Source organism: Xiphophorus maculatus, chromosome 3 (assembly GCF_002775205.1).
Source record: "Xiphophorus maculatus strain JP 163 A chromosome 3, X_maculatus-5.0-male, whole genome shotgun sequence".
NCBI classification, from domain to species: domain Eukaryota; kingdom Metazoa; phylum Chordata; class Actinopteri; order Cyprinodontiformes; family Poeciliidae; genus Xiphophorus; species Xiphophorus maculatus.
The window spans coordinates 4,436,124-4,445,561 of record NC_036445.1 but is presented as its reverse complement, the minus strand read 5'-3'; the positions used below and the strand labels follow the sequence as shown (position 1 = coordinate 4,445,561).

The window sequence follows — 9,438 nt, the reverse complement described above, 5'->3', positions numbered from 1 at the left end:
CTAAAACTCTCAGCAGACATCCATGTATGGGTCAGATTAAGAGGCAGACTTCCACCGTGGGTGTATTTGTGTCAGAAGAACAAAGAATCTTCAACTGACTGGGTTTACAACTTTGTGTTCTGCAGCCACAGCTTCGTTTTCCTCCTCCCCCACAATGATTACAATCTGAAACAAAACTTTGAGAAAAAAAATCCCTACCAGCTATTAAATTAATTAATCTGACACCATACTTTTTTTTGAAGGAACATTGTAAACATGCAGGACAGAACAATGGCATTTTCCTCTTTTACATTTAAAGTCTGTTAATGATCCACATTTCTTGTGGTTGTTTTTACATAAGCATCAGAACATTAATGCTATAGGACATTAAAACAAAACATATTACTCTGGCATTTCTCCACAGATGTTTGAAAGCAGAAATCTGTGACTCAAAATCATTGTTAAAGTCAAACTAGTCAGCACCCTTCATCCACTGAACTTGATGACAAACGTTCAGGGTGACATCAAATGTATTATTTCAACCAGAAAAAGGTGCAGAGGTAAATTATGATCTTACACAACTATCACTGGAAATCTTTCTCCAGTTTAAATGCAAACTTTGGTCAATAACGTAAATTTCTTCCCTATATTGGGTGAAATCCTTGTGGAAAGAAATACCAAATCTTTCTTATACCAGTTGTTGTCTCATGAAGTTGGGAAAAAAATATCTATATTTTTAATTTAATTTAGTCTTAGCTTTAGTGCCATATTACATATAATTCATAAACTATAAATAACAGGAAAGTGAAAACATTGTGAGGGTACCACAATAAATAAGATTTTAATGTTTTTGTCAAGTAAAAATGTATACATTTTATTAATAATTTGTATTTCTTTCCATCTTTACACCAGTAATATAGCATAAACCAGCAAATAAGTTTTATAATTAGCACAAGGACTATAAAAACAAAATGAATTCAGTTGTTTGATATTTAGGTTTTTTAAGTTTAAAGAGCACAATTATGTTCTCCAACAAACTGATGTTATATAAAAATGTAAACTAACAGTTGGAAAACCTTATTAAATATTGTAAAATTATGTGGAAATTTGACATTTCTGTTTCTGTACAGGTAAACAACGATGATGTTGATAGTTAGGTTAACATGATTTGAGTTTTATCAAACAGGATTAGCTGATAAATAAGTTAGTAGCTAGACTGTGCAAAAGTTCATGTGAATTTATTTTATCATTCACTGTTTTCTATAATGCCCAAGTTTGATTTTTAACTTCACCTTTAGTAATATTTTTGCATGAGTAGAGAAGCTAAACCACTTTTAAAGGGTATAGAAAAGAGGATATTAATCACTGCATTTTAAACATCTATCCTGCATAGATTTAAATTTTTTCCAATGACATGCAGACAGTCAGTGATTCAGAAGGTTATAACACATGAATAGATGGCTGTACAAACTGAAAACAACAACAACAACAAAAAAAACATTTAAAATATGTGATATTAGAAACTGGTTGCTACTGGGCACTTGGCTATTAAAGTATGAGGGGAAAAAATTGCTTTAACAACTTTTAACCAGACCTTAAACAGGTTCTTATAACTGAGGTAAATATTTGTAGATAAAAGTTATTTTATGTACGATGTACCATGTTAGCTCAGAATGGTACCAAAATCTTCTCCAACTTCCAGACAAACTCAGTTCCTAAGGAAAACCGTGGTGGCGTAGGGGATAAGCGCGACCCATGTTTGGAGGCCTTGAGTCCTCGACGCGGCTGTCGCGGGTTCGACTCCCGGACCCAACAATATTTGCCGCATGTCTCCCCCCCCTCCTTCCCTACCCCCTTTCCTGTCAACCTACTTTCATATAAGGGACACCAGAGCCCACAAAAGACCCCCTGGAGGGGTAAAAAAAACAAACAAAAAAAAAACTCACCAACCTCCTGCGATAAAGAGGGTCCCATATAATTAACGCCGTAGTCGTAGAAAAAGGCTGCAGTCTTTACAGATGTATCGTTCTTTAACTCAGTGTCCTGCAGAGTAAACACACATCCAGCTTCGAATCCACACACTGCAATATGATTTCAAACAGTTAATGGTGAAATAAAAAAAAAAAAGATATGTCATTTTAAATAAGGCAAAGAAGATAATATTCTAGTGAAAAAAGGCCAAACGTCTCAAACAGCTACATCTGTGTTTGAATACAGCAGACAGATTGATGGTGAAAACTAAAATCTAAAGTGCAAAGCTTGACAAGGAAAGTGAAAAATTTACATTTATTTTTACTGATTATGTTCAGGACAAGAGGCCCTGAATGTCTCACTGAACTTAACATTAATGACATAAGATAAAAATAACATTTTCTGACACTAAAACAGTCCAAAGCTTTGGTAATGCATAGTTCTTTCCTGAACGTCTCAGATCGTCAGTCATGAAATCCGACTTCTCCCAGATTTTAGTTGCATCAGTAAATTTCTACTGCTGTCAACAAAATAAAGAGCAATGACAATAATAAGGTAATGGCTCTTTTTCCCCTCAGGCTTGTTCTCTTGCTATTTATTACTAGTTCTTCCAGCATTTGCATTTTTGTTATTTTGAGAAAATTCCAACCAGAGCAGCAACTCTTCTCTAAGAGATCTGCATCTTAAGTTGGTATGGGCTCATCCTCATCCTCATCCGCACTGGGGCCCGGGTCGCTCAGGCACCTTAACAGTTTCTGCTGATCTCTATCGTCATCTTTCCCACCAGTTTTGTAAGCTCTGCTTGAACTTGAAGGAAGGCTCATCGTCAAGCCTTGGTCCTGTCCGACCTCATCCAACAGCCTGACGGAGTCTGGAGACTGTGGAGATGCCAGGTCAATCTGGATGCTGGGCACGCCTTTTGCACCTGGCTTTACATAAGCCTGTGAATCTGCAGGCAAAACAATAACATTACTAGGCTATCAGCAATATTAGGGTTTTGAAACCGATTACATACAGTTTTATTATTCAATTGGCATGCATGAGCCTAGACCAGGATTGGGCAATCCTGGTCCCCGGGGGCCAGTGTCCTGCAACTCTTAGATGTCTCCCTGGTCCAACACACTTGAATCCAACAGCTGAATCACCTCCTAAGTGCAGTCAGGTTCTCCAGAGTCCTGCTAATGACCTCATTATTTGACTCAGGCGTGTTGAAGTAGAGATACATCTAAAAGTTGCAGGAGACCGGACCTCGAGGCCTGGAGTTGTCCACCCCTGGCCTAGACAGTTGAGACCAGATGTTTAACATACAGTGTATAAAAAAACCAGTCATGTTTTTCTCACTCCGACATTAAATTAGTCTAAACCTTTCCGACTTTAGAGCTGTTATAATTACCAAATTATTTCAATTTGATAAATGCCAGATAATTTTTACACCTGTGAATGCATTGTAAGGCAACGCTGTGTGACATCAGAAATATACCAAAAGAAGAATCAGTCAGTTCACAAGAGGATTTTGCCTAATGACCACAGTTGCATTTGGTGGATAAATTATGAAACCTTCAAATGTAAGAGCAGGAGTCAGAAAACTGCAGGAAGAACTAGTGCACTTCACAAAAAAAGATGTCATGATGTCATCACAAGGAAAGAGCATTATGTGGAAATATTGAAGCAACTAAGGCAATGTTCTGTAGTGACCCACAAAAAAAGCCCTGATCTCAGCTACAAATACAAATTGCGGGAGCTGAAAAGGTGTGCAAGTTAGGCAGTCTACATCACTTCTGACATGAAAAATGGACCAAAATTCTGATCCAAGTAATACAGTTACAGTTTCAAAGGCAATTCTACCAAATGCCTAGGAAAGGTATGTCAACCTTACCTTTCAATTTAAAGAATGCTAATAAAATAATAATTAAAAAAACACAAAAATCTCTCTCAATACTAAGGTATTTATCAAATAAAAATATTGTTGGTAACCTTTGCTTAACTAAAACAGGTTATGTGAAGTTAGAACATAAAAGCCTGGGTGTCTTTTCATACAATGTAATGTTAACATCTGGTTTTAGCGGTAATGTGCAAAGGGAGAAAAATATGAACTACATTTAGAGGTCATAACGTCACTCGTCTAATTAGACACTTTTGCAGTTCAGCAAATGCTGAGCACAGCAGTTTTCAATGAGAAATAAACACATGCTGCTATTATTCTACTATGTTTAAGCTTATAGAGACGCTGCTGAAGCTCCTCATACACAACATGCTGCTAATTAGAGCCTACCTGCATATCTTAATTAATAATGAAGAAATAAAAACATGCAGATTAGAGTTGCTGTTGGCACATCTGTCCTTCAGAGGACTACGCTTTACTCTACATACCTGCTGACTGTTTGTTTCCTTTTTTCTGCTGAGGAGGTATGAAATCAGTATTTCTGCCTAAAATGAAACCAAACTCTGGTTTAAATGCCGGCTCGCAAATGCAAACATGTTTCCATCAGAGGAGTCGGGAAGGGGAGGGACATTAGAACAGTTTATAGAACATACAGTGGTGTGAGAAAGTATGTGGCCCCTTCCTGGTTTTCCTTTGTTAAGTTTGTCACACTTCTGTGTTTGAGAGTATCAAACACATTTAAATATTAGCCAGTCACAAATAAACATAAAATACAGTTTTCAGGGTTTCTGCAGGTTTTACCAACTCAAATTTAAGACCATTTAAGATACATTTTGTACAGAAGGAATGCATCATTACATGGATTGGCACTGCACTAAGTGTGACCTGATTCTTTGAATGTTGGTGTGGGGTCTTTTGTGAACTCTTTCCTACTTTATTTCATGTATTTCTTTGTATCTTGCCATGATGTCAAACTTTTGAGGATCCTTTGGTGTACTTCACTTTGTCAGAAAGGTCCTATTTAAGTGATGTTTTGATTGAGAACAGGTGTGGCAGTTATCAGGCCTGGATGAGGCTACAGAGAGTGAAATCAGGTGTGATAGTCCATAGGCAAGTTCTATTTTAACAAGGGAGGGGGCAGAAGGCAATCACTTTTTCACACAGGGCCAGGTAGGTTTGGATTTTTCCTTCCTTAATAGTCAACGCCTCCATTAAAAAAACTGCATTTTATGTTTAGCTGTGTTGTCTTTGACTAATATCTTAATTAGTTTGATGTTCTGAAACACTAAAGCAGGGGTGTCAAACTCCAGTCCTCAAGGGCCGGTGTCCTGCAACGTTTAGACGTGCCTCTGCTGCACCACACCTGAATTGAATAATTAGGTCATTAAGGCTCTGGAAAACTGATCTACACAAGAAGGAGCTAATTAAGCCATTTCATTCCAGTGTTTTGTACCTGTGGCACATCTAAAGACTGCAGGACAGCGGCCCTCGAGGACTGGAGTTTGACACCTGTGCACTAAAGCATGAAAAGCATTCAATTACTGAACAATACCTACATAAAATATATCTGGTCCGTCTGGGTTCTATTACAGGGGAAAAGTTTGTCTTGGATTTTAAGTGAGATCAGACAGTAAGAGGTTAAATCCATTACAGTTTTGTGTTTAGTTGATGCATATATTTACCTGAAGCCATTCTGGTTCTGCTCATAGTTGGGGAGCCTTGAGCATGAGGCACAGTCAGGTAGTTGGTCATCTCTTTTATCTGAAAAGACAGAAAATAACTCCATTTTGCAAGAATATTTAAGTCATAAACAGCTGCATCAGTATTGCACAAAGCTTACATAGGACAGCAATGAGAAAATAGCATTCTGGCTCACTCAGTTTCCAGGGAAATTAATCACAGCTCACAGTGTTCACTGCGTCACCATTGACTCAATCAGTATCTTTATTAAACAGAATTGAATTTGATGTTTTGCTTTATGGGAGCCTACAGAAATCCTCCCCATCCTCAGTGACTTCTAGCACATTTAATTTATCCTAAAAAGGAGTCAATTTCCTTTTGCAATTAAAAGCTGACGAAACGGAAGAAAATGTATGACTGCTCATCTGAGAGAATAAATTAACACCTCTTTGAGTCAGAAAAAAAAATCAATTTGGTAAACCCAGAATTGACTCTAATTAAATAATAAATCATGCTTTTGGCTGCATCAGTTTAATTCTTCATGGCTGCTCTCAGATTGACACTGTATATTTTCAGTAATGCTTAATTTACTTTAAGCTCATTGACAGATGGCATTAGATGATTTATGAGATGAAGTTTTACATACCTTCCAGTCCAGCTCCATCATCCTCCTCTTTTTTAAGATTAAGTCATCAAGTCCCTCCTCATCAGGATCAACCACCAGAGTGTGCCTGTTGTAGGATTGCAACTGAGAAACAAAAAGCATAAAAGGTTCTGCATGACTAACACGGGAACACTGCATACATACATATATATATGTAGTTGTTCAGGTCATCTACATTGTTGGTTCTGCCATTTCTTATCTTCCTCTTGTAAACACTCGATAGATTGTGGCTAGAGAGAATAACTATATATATTCTATACATAAATAACTCTGAAGTGAGTGGTACGTTTGAAACTAGTTATATAGTCGTATTTTTGTGTAAACAAGTAATCATGACAGTTACCCTCTGTCGTGTCCTCTGAAGGTTGGTCCTGAGGATTTGTCTGATCTCTTCCTCTCGACCTTTGGTCAGCTGTGGAAGGGCTCTTTCTGCAGGTCGAGCAGAAGGAGGAGACTGGATCTTGGGCTGAATGTTCCTAACAGGGAAAAACAATCAGAAATGTTGTTTTTTTGACTGGTGCAAAAATAGCTGATCATCATGTTTGCGTGTGTTCGTCATATTCGTAACTAACTGAGCAGAGATGATCAGTACAGAACAAGGAGAAATCTGCCTCATGTTCACACATATTAAGGATGCGAAAAATTATGATTGACCATTTCTGCAGAATTACTAATGAAAGAACATCTTTAAAACAATTCTATTACCCAGAATTATTTTTTACCCAGTCATTCTTTCTATATGAAGTTGGACTTTTGTTAAAAATTGTGCTTAAAAGGGGGTAAATCTGAGCAACAAAAGTAATCCCTCTTCATTATCTCTTTACCTCCAAAACAAGGTGCAACCACACAAGATAAAACTATTTCAAAGAAAATAATTTTTGTTCAGAAATGTTGAAACATAAAAGCATTTCTTTCGTATTTAAGATATGTCAACATAGACAGGAAAATGCTTTTATTAGCAAAGGTCAAATCTTACCTGACCTTAACATTTGTAACTTTTGTAGGGCTGAAGGAATTAATGAGTTTAATCGCGATTACTGAAAAAATGGTCATCTAATTTAGTGATCTTTTAAATGTTAAAAGATCACTAAATATGCAGACACAGGAATGCTATTTGCTAAAAATACTATGTAGTCAGAGCAGTAGTTAAGCCAAAACTGTAAAGAAATATACATTTTGAATTTAAGATAAAAAAAAAAAAAAAAAGTCTGTAAATATGTTCTATCCACAACTCCTCAAGTGGCAGTTTTATCTCCACTCACTTCAAATTCTACAGAAAAAAACCCTGTAATTACTATCCAATTATTAATCAGTTTATAACAAAATTAATCACCAGATTTGCCCTACACTGTACTGATAAGTCAAGATGAATAGGCTGAGCATTTCACATTATTTAAAGTATTTGTTTTTAGCTGCAGATGCATTCTTTGCTTCAAATGATCAAGTGTACATGAAAGGAATGTTATGTTATTGCATTTTAGGCAATAAAATGTTTGCGTTCTTATTTCTAATATAAAAAGGCTAAAGAAGTAAAATGAAAAATCTGCAGAATGTGACAATTTCTTTTATCTGATTAATCCATTCCTAATTACAATAATCAATGAAATAACTGATTTCAAAAATAATCGTGAGTTGCAGCCCTAAACCTTTGCTGAAGAATTTATCACTCCATTCAGCGCTAATTTAAGTAAATACAGTCTGTAGTACTCACTGCATGGAAACAGTGGAAGGGAAGGAAGAGTTGAGCTTAGATCCCCCTCCGCTCTCCACCATCCGAATAGCGTGCTTCATCTCCAGTTTGTGATAAAAGGCAATGAGCTGTGGTTCTTTGCAGCGATCGCCTGCAATCAGTATCTTCTTCACATATTTCTTGTTAAAGCGGTTCAGCCTGAGAGGAGAATGGCAGTGATGAATAAACAACAACAAAAAGGAAAAAAGACATTGAGGTCATTCTTGTCAAAGAGTTATCCTTCTCTAGGATGAAAATAATAAAATCCTACCAAAATTTTAGATGCATAGTTTTTATGTTACCTCACATTCACTTTTAGTGAAGTACCTGTACAAACTTTTCCAAAATGTACATTTCCACATTCGGTGGAAAAGGACAAATCCAGTGGAAAAGGTTTACTTTCAATGTCAAGCATAAATTCAAGATCATGTTTTCCAGTCATGATCCGTATCTCATCACAATAGGTGAGGGTTGGAATGTAAACAGAAAGTTTTCTTTGTCACAGCTCTTTCTTCATCGCAACAAACCAAAGCAGCGGCCATCTTGTTGGCCCTAATAATCCATCTATACAATTCCTGACAATAGGAGCAGTCAGTGGAAAGCGACAAAACTTTCAGGTTTTTCCTTTTGAAAATAATTTGGAAGGGAAATTTGTAAGCAAAAAGGACCACATCACTCTCAGGTTTTTTAAACTACTGTACATAGTAAATATAATAGCAATATATATTCAAGGTACAGTCTTTGCTCCAGTTAAAATACATACTTGTTTTTCCAGTGGTGATGTCCATAGTGTCCACAGATATCCTCAATCCCAGTCAGCAGGTGGTCAAGGAACTGAAAGCAGATGTGAAAAAAGAAAGAAAACTGATCAGACTACCTCCCCATCTTTAATAGGGATGATTTGTGTGTGCTGCAAATGATTCTAAGCACAGTCAAAGTATCATATGGAAACATTTGTCTTTTGCCATTTCTTTGAGAGAATGTGTTGTAAGTAACCATTCACATTTTATTTAGCTGCTTCTTGTAGTTCTTGGATCAGCACTGTTGCCTTCACTAACAATACAAATATCTGGGCACATCAGTTTTAACATCCGCAGTCAGCGGACTTTAAAATAAAATCTAGGAGAGGAAGTGAACAGCAGCAGCCACTGCCAGGTGATTGATTGGAGCAGCTTTATTAACAGGAGAGGGATTCCTGCTTACACAATCAGAGAAATGTAAGAACTGATTTGTTGTTTAGACTGCAGCCGACCCATAGATTGGCCCGATACTCTGACTAAGCCTGGAGATGACAGTTTGACAGCTGGTGTTGCTATAGTAACAAGTCATTAAGTAGAACCACTGTATACACTTGTGCTTTGGCTGAGGAAAATGATAAATATACAGACTGGACCATGCTGTGGGGGTGAAGAGTCATCTGTAAAAGTGTTGCCACTCCACAACTAAGAGATCGATGCACTTTTATAATTCTAGCACCAAACTGGCCTAGTTTAGAACAATTACTCGACTTTCTGAGTATTTCCTCAAAAGTGC

The 9,438-nt window shown here is 36.9% G+C and overlaps 1 protein-coding gene across 3 annotated transcripts in view; it reads right to left on the bottom strand.

Moving 5' to 3' along the window:
• Positions 1 to 1,851: 1,851 nt before the first annotated feature.
• Positions 1,852 to 9,438, bottom strand: part of slc9a1 (solute carrier family 9 member A1) — a 30,562-nt gene continuing 22,975 nt past the window's right edge. For 2 of the 3 annotated variants that reach the window (XM_023331321.1, XM_023331322.1), the window contains 7 exons: positions 8,669 to 8,739; positions 7,888 to 8,064; positions 6,520 to 6,652; positions 6,159 to 6,260; positions 5,515 to 5,593; positions 4,321 to 4,377; positions 1,852 to 2,899 (listed from right to left, as the gene is read on the bottom strand). In XM_023331321.1, the coding sequence (XP_023187089.1) occupies positions 2,634 to 2,899; positions 4,321 to 4,377; positions 5,515 to 5,593; positions 6,159 to 6,260; positions 6,520 to 6,652; positions 7,888 to 8,064; positions 8,669 to 8,739 (885 nt within the window). In that variant the 3' untranslated portion in view covers positions 1,852 to 2,633. The remainder of the gene's footprint in view (positions 2,900 to 4,320; positions 4,378 to 5,514; positions 5,594 to 6,158; positions 6,261 to 6,519; positions 6,653 to 7,887; positions 8,065 to 8,668; positions 8,740 to 9,438) is intronic. The other variant, XM_023331323.1, reaches the window with a different exon arrangement.